The sequence below is a fragment of the Abramis brama genome, assembly GCF_963993115.1.
Source record: "Abramis brama genome assembly, chromosome: 24".
In the NCBI taxonomy this organism is placed as follows: Eukaryota; Metazoa; Chordata; class Actinopteri; order Cypriniformes; family Leuciscidae; genus Abramis; species Abramis brama.
In genome coordinates, this window is record NC_139986.1 from 26,401,979 (window position 1) to 26,421,018 (window position 19,040).

Here is a 19,040-nt window from a genome sequence, read left to right on the forward strand (position 1 = left end):
ACTACACTAGTACACTACACTAGCACAACACGCAAGGTCTCTCGCTCCCTCTCCCTCTCTGATGTGCACGCGCTACACGGTTTGGAACACAGTCTCTGTCTCGCATGCGCGCTCTACTACATTCCGGGAGATTTTAACTAATTTTCGGGCATCAGGGAGCCGCTATCAATATGCGGGAGACTTCCGGCAGACTTGGGATGTCTAGAAGATTGAAATCAGGATTTTGACCTTTTAGTCTCTGTGTTTGAACTGCAGCAATGATAATAATAATCACAATAATAAATAATGTTTCTTTATCATATTTTTTATATACATTCACTTTTTTTTTTTTAAATGCGTGGAAAAAAACCTATTGACTATTATCTTAAATATTCAGAGAGAGCCACAGAAATATCACTTCAAATGGGATCTGACAAAAAAGTAAATTCTTTAATTGGCTCAATTGAAAGTCTAGAAAGTCAAAAGGTTTGACCGTAATGGGAGCTGGTTTTATTTGTTGGGATTTAAGTCTTCGTCGATGGACTGTATTGGATCTAATTGGAGACTATTGGACAAGTTGACTGTAGGAGGAAACTGCGAGCTGCACTTCTGAGAAAAAATAAATAAATCCGTGGAGGAAACAAGCTTATCGTTTGTGGGGAGTATTACTGTGGATTGCATCGTAGGAGAGCTGCATGAGGAAGACGCCGCTATTTCTTCATCCACGCACTGCACAAACGGTGGAACATTAAGGTACAATTTGTGACAACAAACTGACTTGGCAAACTTGCATGGCCATTTAAAAAAGTTGTGAGCACACTTTAAAAAAAGATAATTGTTTGTTATGGTTTATCTTGTTCATGTATGCAATGTGTTACAATATGTCTGTTAAGCTTGTGTTTATGTACTAGGCCTAAATTAGACAAGCAGTAGAAAGTGTTTATTGAAGCCTAAAAATAACTAACCTAACCTAAACTTAATAAAAAACCGTTGTTACTCGATATATGTTGCAAAAACTGAGAAAATCCAAGTTTGAAAAAGCATCACATCTTAGTCGTCATGAAATCAAAATTGAAGTCTTTTTGGCTTTTAGTATGAATATGTTAGTCTTAGCTACTGTTATCTATAAGCTATAGACCTTATTCATAGCAGCGCCATATTTGATTTTTAACGGGAATGAAAGCAAGGCTGTGAGGGACAGACATGCATCTCTTCAATGGGCTGTACTGTTATTTAATGTGTTTTTGGATTGTTCTGCTCATGAAACACTGGAAAAAATATATTTCCAAGAAATTTCAGTTGACAAAAAACTCTGTGTAATAATAAATATACAAAATAAGCTGTGGAAAATTGGGAAATTGACATGCAGCCAGGAATCATGTTTCCTGATATTTATATGAGCCTGATTTCAACACCGGGAAAATAATAATAATAATAACCCAACGTTTTTTTACTGTGTAAGTAATCTAGGAGCTTTATATAGTTTTTTTTACAGCGGATGGCATTGGAAACACGGCAAGTCCATCCCTCACAGCCTCACTTTCATACCTGTCATGTATGTAATAGCGCTGCTCTGAATAAGGTCTATAGTGTGCTCCAAAACAATAGGCTCCATTGATATGCGCTCAGCCGAGGGCTATTGGAGATATAGCAATGAGAGGAGGAATGAAAATGTTTTCTGGGGCTGGCCGAGCTAGATGTATGTTCTGCCTTGAGTTCAGTAAAGGTTCACAAAGTTACGAACAACTCCTCATGTTATTCAATTATCTTACAAAAGATTGGCTGCTTGTTGTTTAATTCCATTCGAAAGACTTGTTTATCAATCATTTTTGCTTTAATACAGACGTGTTTTTATATGTTTTTAGAAATATGAAAACAGTCACATATCCCATAGAGAGATAGAACTGTCAGACAGATTAGGAATATTCACACATAATTTATACACATAAAAACATGATATCAGAGTTTTAAAATCAAACATTTTAAAAACAGAACAATAGCCTACATCACAGTTGTTTAAACCAATGAGAATTAAGCTGTGTCATCAGCCAGTCATTTCCCATTGTGTTTTTGATCAGTGCAGTCATAGAGAAAACTGCAGAACCCGACACGGCCGCCTCGCTGTCGCGAGAGTTTTTTTATATAGCCTACATCAGCATGAGATAAGAGCAGGGTGGACCGCACTCGGACACATTTCTAACCGACATGCATCTCGCGGTGATCGGTTATGGCAGATTTTGATCACCTCAAACGAGCCTTATAATTTTGATGACATCATCTAAACTTAAGCTTCTCATCAGATTTTCTGTCCAATCAAATGCTCTCTAGAATCTAAAACGTCCCGCCCCCAAAATTATAAACAGATGCTGAAATCAGTCACTTGTTCACACATTTACTATTTTCTTTATGGTGAAAGGCACAGTATAAACAGTATATTTTTAGGCCATATTAGTACGTTTTTTAGGCCAATTTTTTTTTTTATCACATTCAGCAAACATCTCCTCACTATCCGCTAGCTGCCTGTCCCCTGAACACACTGTAAAAAAACACGGTCTCTGTAAACAGCCCAGGCTCCACAAACGGCAAGAAAAACAAACTGGCCCAGCCTGGACCACGAAACATAACAAACAGTGTTCCAGCCAATAACCGACAAGAATGACCTGGGGGTGGGGGGGTTAGTGCGTGTGCACATGAACGGCGGTGTGGGGAGTGGAGGAGAGAAAAGCATGAAGAGAGAAGTTAGCTAGAGGAGAGATGTCCTAGACAACCACTAATGTTAAAAATGTATATTCTTGAGAATTTTGATATGGCCGACAAAAGAGACGACGTTCCGATGAACAAATAACAAAGAAGAAGGAAAAGGAGAAGGAATGCACAAAGTCCCAAATTTACATCGGAAAAGCGTTCAAAAGGTGGCGAGAGCTCCGCCGGCAGAAGGGCTTCCAGTCCGACATTCAGGTGGCTCTGTTTTTGCTGGACAGGTTAAATCCAGTTTGGTTTTTCTAAATGGTTCATGACTGTTTCAGGAAGAACGGAAGGGAGGGGACGGGATGAGGAGGAGGAGGGAGGGGCAAGCCAGCCGCCGTTTTGTTTGACGATACTTTGAACGTCAACAAGAAGTGACTTCACCCAACATCGCTTAGAGCAGCTTTAATTTAGCAGTTGATCACGTGACGCACTGAACGTTCTAATCACACCGGTGTGATCGTACACTTTATGTAAATTTTGTTATTATTTTTATTTTGATATGGACGATTATGTGAAGAGCAGAGAAGAAAGCAAGCAATCCAGATTGCCAAAGATCTGGCTGCTCTTAGTTAAGGTAGTTTCCATCTGACACAGAGGGACAGCAACAGTTGTGAGGTCTTGCAATCCATTCCAGAGCAAGACAGATCAAATAATATCAGTGAGCTTAACGTGGAGCGAGATCAACTGCAGATGGAAAGGGCTCTAGGACTCCAATGGTGAGTGCAGACAGACACTCTCAGTTTCAAGACTGTCTGTAGCCTACTCTGTAAAGGGCAAATCATAGTAGACGTGCCCGTGGGATTTTGGCAGTGATCGGCTCAGTCTATGATCCTTTCAAGATCCAGTCAAGCTCATTTTACAGGAATCATGCAGGACAATTTATTTATTAACTGGAATGATGAGATTCCTCCAGTTCTTGACCAACAATGATTGAATGGGTTACTGGTCTGGATCAGATTAATGCATTTACAGTTGACTAATGTTTGAAGCCACATGGTTTTGGCGCAACTGCACAATTTTCAGATGCCAGTATAAAGGGATATGGCTCTGTGTCCTAAATTAGATTACAGAATAGTCATAGCTCATGTCATCTTTCTTCTTGGCAAGGCCAGATTGCCACCCCTCAGAACAGAACTTCAGCTTAAAGGCACCTATTATGCAAAATACACTTTTACATGGTGTTTGAACATAAATGTGTGTTGGCAGTGTGTGTACACAACCACCCTATAATGATAAAAAATCCACCCAGTGCTTTTTTTATAATCCCCAGAAATCATAAGCACTGTCTCAGAACAAGCTGTTCTCAGATTCGGGGCAATGTGACGTCACTTTGCACAGGCCCCTCCCACGACTGTTGATTGACACTGCAGTTTGAGCATAGACCCGCCCTGAGTGAGCTGGACACAGAGTCTGCCATTGTTTCGACGCTTGAGCAGCTGTAGACAAGAATGTCTCCTAAGCGATTGAGGTGTTTTGTTGTTGGATGTAAGAATGAACATAGCAGTCTTCATTTACTCTCGTTGTTACTCGAGGATGGATCCGTACTGTTTGTGATCCAGCTTACGGTCTTCAGAGCGACAGGACTAACGTTACTGACCACGGCAGAAATGAAAGTGAGAGCACGCTCTTTATGACAGCTCATCGAGTCGTTTTACGGATATAAGGTTTATCAGTTTATTAAGCACCCACTGAAAAGGTGTGTATATATTTGTTTACTGTTAGTTGTAATGAGTGTTTTGTGTACTTCGCTGTGTATGTTGATGATAATGAAAGGGAGAGAGAGAGAGTTTATGGATAAGACTTTAATGCTCACTTCTTATACTGTGTTTATTCAGCTCTTACTGTGATTCTCTGGAGTAAAACTAACGCTTCATCTTTTGTGTGATGTACAATAAACTTCACTGAACTCATCAGTAGATTTTGGTCATCATTTGGACAGGGTCTGCTACAGCAGGCTTGTATTAATAGTGGATAAAAGCAGATGACAAATAAGTTATAACCATAATTAAACTAAACTATACCTGTTCTATCTCCATACAGCATATATTCTCGGGCTCTGTGGGCATTATTGTCTGACTCCAAGTCGAAATGAACACTGCAACTGAGAGTTTCTGTTCTGATATTATCAGATGAGATTGTCCTGGCTCTGAGCGCGAGCTCGTGAGGCTCCGCCCCCTGTGCCGTGCAGCAGCAGCAGCTTATTTGCATTTAAAGGGCACACACTAAAACAGTGCGTTTTTCTGAGCCCCAAAAAATGACAATTTAAACATGCTGTAAAAAATTATCTGTTGGGTATTTTGAGCTAAAACTTCACATACACACTCTGGGGACATCAGAGACTTATTTTACATCTTGTGAAAAAAGTCATAATAGGTGCCCTTTAATTTGAAGGAATTGTGTTTTTGGACTGTTTTGAATTTGCAAACACCTTAAATATAACTACCGTACCTGTTGTTTTATTTTTGCCAGTCCACTTCTCTTTGGACTTGGACCTTATATTTCTCTTTCTGACAGACGGACAGCGTGGCTCGGCTGATGGACATGAGGTCTCTGCTGACACTGTCAGGTAAAAACACAAGAGTTTATGCAGCATCATCTTATTGTCTGATTCTGTGTTATGGGTTTCTGATTCTGTTGATATTTGCTACATTCATGTTGAATTTTAAATCAAACCAACCAGTTTGCAGTTTTCATGCAACAGAAGAGGCAAATGATTCATTACATTTACATTTATTCATTTAGCAGACGCTTTTATCCAAAGCGACTTACAAATGAGAACAATAGAAGCAGTTAAACTAACAGTAGGACAACAAAATGCAAGTGCTATGACCCTTCTCAGTTTAATCTAACGCAGAACTTTTTTTTTTTTTTTTTTTTTGTTATAGAACAGAATAGAATAGAGTAGTAGAGAAAGTGTTAGTATTACTGGATCAAGTGCTGTCGAAAAAGAAGCGTCTTCAGCCGTTTCTTGAAAGTGGCTATGGACTCAGCAGCTCTGGTTGAGTTAGGCAGATCATTCCACCAGCAGGGAACAGTCATGGTAAAGGTCCGAGAAAGAGATTTTGTGCCTCTTTGAGATGGCACCACAAGACGTCGTTCACTTGCAGAGCGCAAGTTTCTGGATGGCACGTAAGTCTGAAGTAAAGAGTTAAAGTAAAAGGGAGCAGAAACAGTGGTTGTTCTGAAGGGCAAACGTCAGTGACTTGAATTTGATGCGAGCGGCAACTGGCAACCAGTGCAATTTTGTGAGGAGAGGAGTGACGTGTGCCCTTTTTGGCTCGTTAAAGACCACTCTAGCTGCGGCGTTCTGGATCAGTTGCAGAGGTTTGACTGTGCAAGCTGGAAGACCAGCCAGGAGAGCGTTACAATAGTCAAGTCTGGATAAAACAAGCGCTTGGACAAGGAGTTGAGTAGCATGTTCTGATAGGAAGGGTCTGATCCTCCTAATGTTGTACAAGACAAATCTACATGACCAGGCAGTTCTAGCAATGTGGTCTGTGAAGTTCAATTGATCATCAATTACCACACCAAGGTTTCTGGCTGACCTAGATGGAGTTATGGATGACGAGTCTAGCTGAATGGTGAAGTTGTGGTGAAGTGTTGGGTTGGCCGGGACCACGAGTAGCTCTGTCTTTGCAAGGTTTAGTTGAAGGTGGTGGTCCTTCATCCAGCCAGAAATGTCTGTCAGGCAGGCTGAGATACGATCAGCTACCGTCGGATCGTCAGGCTGGAATGAGAGGTAGAGTTGTGTGTCATCAGCGTAGCAGTGATAGGAAAAGCCATGTTTCTGAATCACAGATCCTAGTGATGTCATGTAGATGGAGAAGAGAAGCGGTCCCAGCACTGAGCCCTGAGGCACTCCAGTGGCTAGATTGTGTCTTAGACACCTCACCCCTCCACGACACCCTAAAGGACCTACCTGAGAGGTAAGACTTGAACCATTGGAGTGCGGTTCCCGAGATGCCCTTCATCTTTAGGATTGACAGGAGGATCTGGTGGTTAACTGTGTCAAAGGCAGCAGATAGATCCAGCAGGATGAGAACTGAGGATTTGGAAGCTGCTTTTGCCAGTCTCAGAGCTTCAATTACTGAGAGCAGGGCAGTCTCAGTTGAGTGTCCGCTTTTGAAACCAGATTGATTGTTGTCCATGAGGTTGTTCTGTGTAAGGAAGGAAGAGATCTGGTTGAAAACAACTCGTTCAAGTGTTTTCGCGACGAATGGAAGAAGGTATACCAGTCTGTAATTTTCCAGATGTGCTGGATTTTGAGTGGGTTTCTTAAGCAGTGGGGTTACATGAGCCTGCTTAAATGCTGTGGGAAAGGTACCAGTGTGAAGAGAGGTGTTTATGATGTGTGTGAGTGCGGGCACAACCGAGGATGAAATGGCTTGAAGTAGGTTAGTGGGAATAGGATCAAGGGGGCAGGTGGTAGGGCGATTGGAAAGGAGGAGATTGGAGACTTCTGCCTCTGAGAGTAGAGAGAAGGAGGGTAGAGAGTGTGTGTTAGCTGGAAAAGTGTGTGTGTCAGTTTGTGGATTGGTAAATTGGCCGCTGATGGAGGTTGTTTTATTTATAAAGAATGTAGCAAAATCGTCAGCTGTTAGTGTTGATGAAGGAGGAGGAGGAGGAGGAGGGTTGAGAAGAGAGGAGAAGGTTTTGAAAAGCATGCGAGAGTCTGAAGAATTGTTAATTTTGTTGTGATAGTAAGTCATTTTAGCAGTAGAGATATTAGCAGAGAAGGAAGAGAGGAGGGACTGATAAAGACCAAGGTCAGTAGGATCTTTCAATTTGCGCCACTTCCTCTCTGCACCCCTGAGTTTCGAACGATGTTCACGGAGAACACCAGATAACCAGGGGGCAGAGGGTGTGGCACGGGCTGGCCTGGAGGAAAGGGGGCAGAAGTTGTCCAAGTAGGATGTTAAAGTGGAGAAAAGATTATCAGTAGCACTGTTAGTATCTAGTGTTGAAAGCTGATCAGGTGGAGGAAGTGTGGATGAGACCAAAGAGGATAGACGAGAGGGTGAGAGTGAGTGTAGGTTTTGCCAAAAGGTGACCTGTGGAGGAGTGTGTGTTGTGTTCTGTGGCAGGCTGATGTTGAGAGTGAGGAGGAAGTGATCTGAGGTGTGCAGTGGAGTGACCAGTGTATGGTCAGTGGAGCAGTAGCGTGTGTAGATAAGGTCCAATTTATTACCTGATTTGTGAGTAGCCGCAGTAGATACTCGTTTGAGGTCGAATGAGGCAAGCAGAGTGTGGAAATCAGCAGCCTGAGGTTTTTCTAGGTGGATGTTGAAGTATCCAAGAACTATGAGAGGAGTACCATCCTCAGGGAAGGATGAGAGTAGCACATCAAGCTCTTCCAAGAAACTGCCGAGCTGCCCTGGGGGACGATAAACAACTACAAAATGGATTTTAATAGGGCTAGTGATAGTAATTGAATGTGATTCAAATGAGCTGTTGTCACACAGAGGTGGTAAATGATCAAATTTCCAGTCGTTTGAGATGAGCAGACCAGTACCACCACCCCTACCAGTCAGGCGAGGGGTGTGTGAGAAAGTGAATTTAGTGGAGAGGGCAGCCGGTGTGGCAGTGTCCTCTGGTCTGATCCAGGTTTCAGTCAGGGCCAGTAGGCTGAGACCCAAATGACTAGAAATAGATTAAATCAGCTTTGTTTACAGCGGACTGGCAATTCCAGAGACCAATAGGAAAAGAGAATATAGTACTAGAAGACACCGGAAAAGTACGCAGGTTGTTAGGATTGGACTGCCTCTGACGTGTGACATTTGATTTACGCGTGTTAGTAATAGTAGGGATTTGAAAACACATAGTGTAAGAGGGGTCACAAACAGACAGATCAGATGAAAAGTTGTGTAGAAGAGAAAGGAAAGAAAAAAAACCAAGAAAATTAATACTCAAGTGACTTGTCTGTGTCCTTGCTCGGTGGAGTCGCACAGGTAGAGTCGTTGGTCTTTACACTCTTCGGTCTTCACACTATGAGGGCTTCACACGAGGGCTGCCGCGACCGCTGCCGCGGTGCACTAACCTATTTATACACGCCTAATACCTCTTTATTGAATACAGCAGGTCCCGCCCTCCTGTTTAGTCAAGCGAAACTAACAAGTCACGACGCACAAACAACGTCACACGGGCGCTTTTACCAGAGTAAAAACACAGTAAACAAAACAAACTTCCTAGCAACACAGAGCCGCGCTAAAATCTACTGGGAAAAGTAAACACTCACAGACTGATGATCTCTCCTGTTGTTCGACTGCTTCTTCAATTCAATAAGCTTTGTTTGTCTGGTTAATTGACATTAAAGGGATGGTTCAGAGTAAAATCAACCTAGGGTCCTTTACACCATGACCTCGAGCCAGACACCCCCCAGAAGCCTTTTTTCCCCTTGGTCGAACATTATTAAAGCTAGAGCTTATTTAGAGACATCAGCCGAATGGCTTAGTGCAGGCGCTAATGGATCCAAGGCTGTATCTTGTAAATTACCCCACTAATAATGCCCAGAATGGCACCAAACTTCTACAAATAGGTTCTGTACTCATAAAACGAGGCATTGGAAAGTTTGTAAGTACATCAGGTACAAACTTTCCAATGCCTCGTTTTATGACCAAGGGAAAAAATCTTCTGGGGGGGGGGGTGTTTGGCTCGAGGTCATGGTGCAAAGGACCCTAGGTTGATTTTACTCCGAAACATCCCTTTAAATGATGATAAATGTTGAAAATTTTCCCAAAAAATTATCCAATTTTATTGCAGATTTCACAGAAATATGAATTATATTACTAATATGATAATTGTTTTACACAGATTTGCATTTCACTGCCAATTTATTTATTTATTTTTTAAGATTTATTTTCAAATAGTTGTTGTATTTTTAGCCAATATTTTGAACAATTTATGATGCACAATATCAGCACAGCCAGGGCCGCATTAACAATAGGGTTGGCGGGGCCGAAGCCCCAGGACCCGAGCCAGGAGGGGGTCTGTGATTGGCTGTGGAGTAGACTGGACATCGGGAGCACCTGAACCTTTCCCAGTGGGCCAATTCTTAGTGCAGAAATAATCTGATTTATCTTTTTATGTCACAGTGTTGTTGGCTCTCATAAGAGAAGACAAGGGACAAAAACCAGCAGGTAAATACACACATTTTCATTGTGCACAAGATCAGAGGAGCTAAAAAAAAAGAGATACTATCAAATCTATTATAAAGCACAGCATTTAGAAAAAAAACAATGCAGAACTGCAGAACTTTGGTGCAGGAAACCTCATCACTTCACCCAACCAGCACACTGATGTTTCTAGTGTCAGTAAGTACCTCACTGAGGGTCATTTATAATGAACCTCCAACCTTGTCCAAAGTAATACCTGTCGTTCTTAAATTTCTTAAACAACCATGTATGAAGAACATCATGTTCATATTCCAGGATAATAATATGCAGATTCATCAGGCTCAGATTGTGAAAGAATGGTTGTGAGGAGCTTGAAGAATCATTTTCACACATGAATCGGCACCTCTGAGTCCAGACCAAAAATTGATTTACATCTCGATTGAAAAGAAAGTTGTGGTGTTATTTCCATCAAGATCTTGTGTTGTCAATGCAAGAGTCCAGCACTCTGTAAAGTCTCCTCCAGCACATCCCAAACATGAATTTAAGCTCTGGATTCATGTGAGAAAATGATTCTTCAAGCTTTTCACAACCATTCTTTCACAATCTGAGCCCGATGAATCTGGACATTGTCATCCTGGAATATCAACATGATGTTCTTCATACATGATTGTTTCAGAAATGAAAAGCTACACACTCCATCAGTTAGAGTAAGAAGAACTGTTGCCAAACATATAACATGTTAGAAACATAATAATCACTGCAATAATGATCCAATCATAGACTCTTAAGCTTTTGCCTATTTAACTCCAAACAGTGACTTTTTTTGACGGGCAGTGCATTTTACAATAGTAAAGTAGTCAGACAACCTGGCGTTACAGAAGACGTGTCTCTCATGTGTCTGTATTCTTTCTCTCAGTGTCTCTCCTGCCGAGGTTCCCAGATGTGTTTGCTGGAGATGACATCACTCTGATCTGTAAAGGAGTGGGTGAACCGATAAAATGGTTCATTAATGGACGTCACATCACATCACATCAGGGTTCTTCAATGCTTCTTACAGCAGTGACATCAAAAGACAACGAGAAGTATGAATGTGAGCGGGGCGGATCGAAGAGCGACCCATACACACTCACTGTCGTAGGTATGAACACCATCCTAAATAACTCTAAACGTTCACTCACGATCATCTGTTCCTCCTGCTGTTTCTCATCATCTCTCACTCTCTCTCAGAGCTGGAGCCTGACGCTCAGCTCTCTCCATCTATAGGTGGCGCTGTGATGTCCAAAGGTGGTGGAAGAAACCTGGTGCTGCATGTGGATGATGATCCATATGGCTGGAAGTGTTTTGTGTTGCGGGGAGAGAGCGGCTTCATACTAACACCCGATGTTAATAAGGACAAGACTGCTGTTATATATGCAGAATTGAAAGAAGCAAAAAGAGCCACTTTCTGGTGCAAGAACGGCACACGACGAAGCAATGCCGTGACGCTGAAAATGACAGGTGACTCCTTCCTCATTTCCCTGATGTATTTCAGATCCCCTGTGTAGTTAAAGGGAAATACAAAAATACTAATTCTGTCATTATTTACTCGCTTTTATATAGTTCTATGATTTGTAGATTATCTGCATCCACGCAATTAAATTCAATTTAAAAACCAACACTGGATCTCACTGACTTTCCTAGAAATTTTTTTTCTGACCACAAGTTGCCAGCTAGTTCCCATCAGTCTTACATGCTCTTGAACATGTTAAGCAAGTGATGTTAGAGTATATTTAATTTTCACAATAATTAAATCTGAATGTAATAGTCAAGTAATAGACCATGTTCTCTGGTTTAGATTAAGGGTTTCTGACTCCTTGAATAAGGTCCTCCTCAAAAAGAAATACAGACGATATCCTCTAAATCTCAATGGCTTCCATAAAGAGCCATGGGACTAAACTGGAGAGAAAATGGAAACTGATTCTCAGATGTTGAGGAAAAGACACCTCACATCTGTCACCTCTGTAGTTGCAGGGTGAATCTCAACAATAGCTCAAACTGTGCTCTGACTTGCCAAAACATCAAAGTCTATAAAAGTCAGATCTCAATATAAAGTCTAACATTTCTCCAAGATCAGTGTTTATTCATCTATACTCCTACTGTATGGCAACTATTGACTCATTTGCATCACAAAGACAAAGTTGATCAATATAGATTAAATTCCAAAAATTCCAATATACATTTTGAATCCCTTTTTCTTAAACAGCCAATAGCCTGTAGTTAATGTCAGTAACACCATACTTTAAATGAAGCATCAGGTTCGTGCAGCAGTAGATGATGGATGTCTGACCTGTGTCTCTGTGTGTCTGTGTGTCTCAGAGCTCAAGGTGAAGTTGGATCCTCCAGCCGCTCCTGCACTGTTGGGGGAGAGCGTGGCTCTCAGGTGTGAAGTCTGGGGTGGGAAAGCAGAAAAGGCTACATTCTATAAGGATAATAAGATAATCCCAGACGCAGACATAACAGAAGATACATACATCATCACCAACGCCACACAAGCCGATGCCGGACAGTACAGATGTCACGCCGCCTACAGGTACAACCACATCAGTGCAGACGCTGCCTGGCAGGAAGGAGATTCTGATGCCCAGGAGTTAAAAGTTATAGGTAAACATTACAATAACTGCCTCACCTCTCCCCTTCATTTATACACAACCACTACTAGATAGTACTAGAACTAGAAAGTATTTTTTTGGACACGGTACCATGGCATTCCTGAAAACTGTATACGTAAGAGTGCCATGTGATACTATATAATAATAATAATAAAATATGACACATGTTAATATATAGGCTATTTAAGCACAAGATATGTATAATGATAATAACTCACTGTTTGAAAGTAAGATAAAGTAAGCTAAAACTAATAAAGCAACCCATCACATCTTTCTCTTTTGTTGTTTTCATGGCTGCATGTAAAGCAAACACACCGCTTCACCCAGCATAGTCTGATTCATGAACAAATGACTCTTATGAGTCAACTCTTTTAGTGAATCAGTCAGAACGACTCACACATTATCGGTTCGAATTAGTCTAACGAATTACTCACTGAATCTGTCAGAGCGGTTTCATTTATACATTTGTCAGATGCTTTTATCCTTATCAGGATACGCATTCACTGGGAGTTTAACCCATGACCTTAGCTAACGTTAAGTCACTATCCTACCAGCTGAGTTACAGGAACAACCACTGAATCAATTCTTTTGTAAGTCATATCTGTGTGTGGTTCAGGTGGGCCTCCTGCTGCTACTGTGGAATCAACGTCTCCTAACAGTCTGGAGTGTTTCTGCAGAGACTGTCCTGCCAACTGCACGTCCTATTACTGGTATCACACACTCCTTAATAACTCACGCCGAAGACTGCCTGAAAATACACACATTATTACCGTGAAGGAAGGAGGACTGTACAGCTGCCGGAGGGTGTGTGGGAAAGGTTTCTCTCGTTTCAGCAACGTTTACAGCTACACAGGTACCTAAATACACACACACACACACACACACACACACACACACACACGCTACTTAGACTTTATGTCCATAAGCCAGTGTTATTTTAGTATAATTAATATTCTGTCATCGTTTTTATTAATATTTTGAATTAGTTTTGTTTTATATTTTCATTTCAATTTTAAAGTTTTAGTAATTTAGTTTTGTGGGGGTTTTTTTAGGTGTTTTTATTTACTTTTTTAGTAATTTTAGTGCTTCAGCTGAAACTTAATGAACATTTTAAATATTGCTTTGGCATACTTAGCAACTAATTGAAATAAAATAAGTTAAATCTCAGCTACTTAATTTCAGCTATTACTTAATTTCAGGTTTTAGTTAAGTAAGGGATAATGTAGAGCGAGGCGGTTGTTATAGCGAATACAACCCCGACAGGCTGATCAGGACCCTGACATGAAGCGGAGCTTAAATCAGCCTGAAGGGGTTGTATTCGCTATAACAACCGCCTCGCTCTACATTATCCCGCTTATTACATGGCTACCTACCAAATAAATCAATAATTTAACACAAAATATTGATTTAAAAAGGAGTTTATTGATTTGATTGTATTGCTTCCGCTAAAGAAAATAGTCCGGTCCGTCTCTACGGTTAGAATCCTGCGTCCATAGCAACGCTCTGTTTTTCATGGCAACGGTGTGTTATCCTTAGCAGCATCTGTAATCAAGAAATAACACACCGCATTCTACATTAGAATTCAACCAAGCCATGTAATAAACGATAATAACCTGCCAAAAAACCCCCCAAAAAGCATTTGTTATTGTAAGCTGAGGTAATCAACAGCAGAAACGGTTCTCAAAGTATCGGCTACACCCAGTTTCAGGGCAGAAAACACATGCACACAGAACTGTATGAACACTTTCATTTTCCGTGCATTTTAATGTTGACATTACTCATAATGAACTACAGTCACTTCCAATTCTTACTTCACCACTCATTATTTTTAACATTAAAAAATGCATTCTCCTCCTTTCTCATATCACAACCAGAGTCTGTAAATGTGCTGGCCATCATTATGGCTGTGATTCTGATGGTTCTTGGGGTGTTGATCGTGGTGCTGATCGTGCTGAAGTGCAGAAAACGTGGAGGATTCAGTTTTCAGGCGACTGACAGGTGGACAGGTGGAGACTTTGATCAAATCCAATTCATCAATTTACCACATGCTGGACAAGGACAAGGCTGAGGTGGGTTACGAGGCAGGAGGCGGTGTACCACACAATGGGACCTGGAGAATAATGATGGGTCGGTCATGAACGGTCATTTTGAACGAATCTTTTATATGACTGAAGACCCAGATAAGCAATGAATTAATCGTTTCTGTTTCTCATAATTTGGCCTTGGCCTTGCATAGCAATTTTTTTCTTATTCTAAATGTGATCAACATTTGATGTGTTTGGAGAATTTGGCTATTAACATGTAACATTTTAATTATATTCTGCTGAAATTAACGAAATGACTTGGAAAATAGATTTGTTCATTTTGAAGCGACCACTATGATCACATAATCCAATGGGTCACAGAATTTGGTGTAACACTGTAAAACAGGAGAAAGAACCAAACAATAAAAAGGATGAAAGAAAAAGGACCACATTACGATTTACCAATGATCAATTCTCATTTTGACTTCCGATATCAATTCTCAAATCCCAAGAATCAATCTTTTAGTTGTGTTGAAGTCTTTTCCACCAATGTTCCCTATATACTGTCTAATCCTAATCCAACCCTACCAGTAACCTAAGGGGAAACTGATCATCTCTCTTTACTACTATTATAGCATAAACATGAATGAACATCAGAAGGTATGTTGAAAGATACAGTACAACTTGCCGAAATGTTTCATATCACATGTAATCATTTCCAAGCATGAAAAGATCTCAATAAAACAGCTTGTAATGTCAAGTAACTTTATATTTATATTTTAAAATTCATTCAGTGTCCGTCGCTCGAAAAATAAACAATATAAAGGAGCATGTTGCTAAATATATGCAACATATTTCATATTCATTTTAAATTAAGTTACAATTAATTCAAGCCTCTGTTTAATCGTTTATATAAAAAAAAAACTCTCTCCAAATTCTCACATCATTTACATTTACAAATACGATGCATGGGCCTCCAAAGTCGACTCCTCAAAAACTACACAAAGTGAACACTAGATCCAAGCTGACGAATCAGTGTCTTCTGAAGATAAATAAAAGGTGTGTGAGAGAAAAATATGCTTATTTTAAACGACTATATTCACTATATTTTTCTTTCATCCCTTCCGGCCGACGGTCACACTGGGTCGGGTTCACGCTTGAGGTAACGTCAGCACATTATGAAACTGCAGATCATCAATCATGAGCGATTTTCATTTCATCCCTTTAATATAATGAAGATTACGACTATAATATCAAATTGCTAATGAAATGTGTCACCTTTGGGATACGTGGAGATGCTCAGGAGAGTGAACGCCACTTTTAGAACGGGACTTTGATGTATTTGCATTTGCACTGTTTATTCATGTTTAATAACTTGTTCAGACTATTAAAAAGCAATGCATTTTCTGCTTGTTTAATTGAATATGTCAAAATTTATCATCAAAATTATCACTGTATGCACTGTATAACTGTATTCCAATAAACTTATATTGCAATGCAATGCACGGTTTATTCTTGTTCCTTGTATAGTATCTTTTTATAATTCTAAGTGTTCAGATTACATTTTTTATAAATGAAACCGTGGTTTTCATTACTGCATCTTTAGTTTGACCTCCATTTATGGATCGCAGAAACTGATCCCTTCATAACATTATGACAATAATAATACACCAGATATTATAAATGTGATCAAGAACTCCCAGAATAGGCCTACTACGGTAAATATAAAATGAATATAAATGAACTCACAAAAAATATAATTTTAAGTATCTAATAACTATTTAATATAAATTAATAATGTATGTAGAAATGCATATGTAGAAATACATTTACATTACAAAGAGTGATATAGCAGTAGTTTAGTTTGCTGTAGACCGTAAGTCTCTGTTTGAACTGCAGCAATGATAATAATAATCACAATAATAAAGTTTAATCGTACAAGTTGCTTTATCACAAGTTTTTTTTATACATTCACATTTCACAACATAGAACAAGTACGTAGGAAACAAACCCCAAGAAACAAAAAGAAAGGAAAAGACACAAACCGCAGTGATGTGTTACAAGAATGTCCTTCTACAGAGAGATTTCATCATAAGTGACTATATTATCTTAATTATTCAGAGAGAGAACCACAGAAATATCACTTCATTTCTATGGGATCTGCTTCTTGGTTTATATTAAAGGAATAATTCACCCAAAAATGTAAATTGTGTCATCATTTACTCACCCTCATGTCGTTCCAAACCTGAATGATTTACTTTCTTCTGTGGAGCACAAAAGAAGCTCATTTGAATACATGCAATTATAATGAATCGGGACGAAGCTCTCCGGCTTAGAAAGAACCATAAAGCTTCATAACAGCAGTTCATATGACACACACACCATATTCAAAGTCTCAGGCTTGACAGCTCAAATCAACGTTCACTTTCATCATAATTGCAATGATATTTCCGAGCTTTACAAACTATACAAACACACATGAAATATATGCATACAATTCATTGATTAAATTATTAAAATTATGTGTATACAGCATGGTATGAATTGATTTACGCTGATTTAAATTACAATTAGTTTTTTTTTAAGTATTAATCAAATTAAAAATATATTAACAATATGTTTTGTACTATTTTTAGAAAAAAAAAAAAAAATCATTTTCTTATATGCAAAATTGAGGTTCTGTTTTTTTGTGTGTGTGTGTTAATTTTAATTTTGGGATGAAAAATAAATAAATGACCCAGACATTTTGTCATAAGACACCCCATTTCTCCAAAGTGCCAGATATTCGTCTACAGAAGAAATAAAGTCATTTAGGTTTGGGATGACATAATGAGGGTCAGTAAACGATGACGAAACTTTCATCTTTGGGTGAACTTTCCCTTTAATATGCTGATGTGCGAGTAAATAAGATTATATTGAAAATGTCAAGTGCCATGCTGAGGAGAAAGAGAGGAAGTGCCGATAATTCCAGTTAAACTGTGTTATTTCTTTTCAATTATACTGTCCGAACCTGCAGGACCATCTCATCTTCTCTACTACCATTTTCTGGTCCCTCTCTCGGCTATATGTGCAATCTTTCGACAGCATGTTGTTCATGTTGCTGAGTGGAAGCCCACGCTAACGGTCAGCGCTTGGCATCGATTTTGTCCGACTTAGAACAAAAAAAGTAAAGGCTGAATATGATGTTTTAATTAAACAAATTAGAAATTAAAGGAATGTTTTTGTCTCAATAAAAAAGCTCTATTGACAACATTTGTGGGATAATGTCAATTATCACAGAAAATAATTTTGTCACTGAATTAATTTTTAGTGCTAATTGTTATTGTGCCACAAACACTGTAAACAGAGATGGAGTTTTATTGAATGCTAAATATTCCTTCAATAGAATAAATGAATACAACTTTACTATGGCTACAGATTAAATACATTTAAAAAAAATACAAATTAAAGATCAAAAAATTAATCGTTAAAGAGAATTAGCTATCAAAAAAAAAAAAGTATGTCAACGCTGCTATAAGTTTATCCAAATAGTTTATATCACTAGCCTTTAAATGTGTATTTGTCTACATGAGACCAATACTAAACACACCTCACAGTATTGGCACATGAGATCAATTCTCTAAATCCTGTTTTTAATTGAAATTATACTATAGTTGTTCTGCAAAAGTGGATTTGAACATCTATTTCATATGTGAGTATCACCGTTTACACACAGTTTCATGATTGTCACAATTTAGGCAGAATGGCAGTAATATCTCATAACAGTAATACTGTCAAAACCTTGATGATCACTTGCTAAAATACATGACCAGAAAGTCAAAAGTATGGACACACTTGACATCCACACGTTTGATTGGTCATGTAGATCAGCCGGTTTTAGGCTTTCGTACCCTGGTAAACGTCCACATGCACTCAAACTGACACGTACACACACACTCACACACACCTCTGCTGAATCTATGTGATATCCCTAGAAAGGTTTGATGTTAATTATGATGTTTTCTTTTTAGTTTGGGTCAAAACCACTGGGCTTGGGTTTCTGCACGGGAGGAATATTCAGTCCTTGTTTTCCACCCGTCCTCTTCCAGCTTTACTCTTGATCTCTGAGCCCAGAATCCCTGAACATCATTCGGTCAGTCCCCTATCCTCCTCTCCTCCGTATAGGAAGCTATTCGTGCCGACAGGTTGGACATATTCCTCTGTTTTGTCCCAGTCTGAGACCCAGCTACCTCCGGCTCCGCCCCCTCCAGTCCCCGCCCCATTGGGGTCACCTGATTGGATAGTTGCTCCGTAGCCGCCGCCTCCCGTCGAGCGGTACAGCTCTTCCGTTTCGTCCGCTAGCTCGTCTTCTCCCAATATTCCGCATTTCTCCTCACTCATGTTCTCAGGCTCCGCCCACGACTGCTTCTCTCCCGACGCAAAAATACCTGGAACGCATCGGCGGTGACATCATCACTATGATTTATGTGGACCGTTATTCATTTAAAAGGGGCTTTTGGATGAATCTCACAAAAATAGTCATAAAATGG

The 19,040-nt window shown here is 39.7% G+C and overlaps 2 protein-coding genes across 6 annotated transcripts in view; one reads left to right on the top strand and one right to left on the bottom strand.

Moving 5' to 3' along the window:
- LOC311075626 (obscurin-like) lies at positions 1-14,555 on the top strand (the record flags this gene model as incomplete). 3 transcript variants are annotated; one of them, XM_084103161.1, is made up of 8 exons in its annotated part: positions 1-732; positions 5,197-5,293; positions 9,819-9,863; positions 10,756-10,977; positions 11,067-11,336; positions 12,195-12,479; positions 13,104-13,340; positions 14,362-14,555. In XM_084103161.1, the coding sequence occupies exons 2-8, from the start codon at positions 5,263-5,265 to the stop codon at positions 14,553-14,555; spliced, it is 1,284 nt and encodes a 427-aa protein (XP_083959287.1). In that variant the 5' UTR covers positions 1-732; positions 5,197-5,262. The 3 variants fall into 3 exon arrangements, with proteins under 3 accessions (XP_083959287.1, XP_083959286.1, XP_083959285.1); XM_084103160.1 differs by having other exon boundaries at positions 61-732; positions 5,242-5,293; XM_084103159.1 differs by lacking the exon at positions 1-732 and adding an exon at positions 3,232-3,443 and having other exon boundaries at positions 5,242-5,293.
- The window catches only part of slc17a7b (solute carrier family 17 member 7b), a 19,294-nt gene continuing 14,236 nt past the window's right edge, over positions 13,983-19,040 (bottom strand). Inside the window, exons 13-14 of one of the 3 annotated variants that reach the window (XM_084103154.1) lie at positions 18,783-18,938; positions 13,983-14,029 (exon numbers count right to left, since the gene is read on the bottom strand). In XM_084103154.1, the coding sequence (XP_083959280.1) occupies positions 13,998-14,029; positions 18,783-18,938 (188 nt within the window). In that variant the 3' untranslated portion in view covers positions 13,983-13,997. Of the gene's footprint in view, positions 14,030-14,502; positions 14,598-16,439; positions 18,939-19,040 lie in introns of those variants that run through there. The other 2 variants (XM_084103153.1, XM_084103152.1) reach the window with 2 other exon arrangements.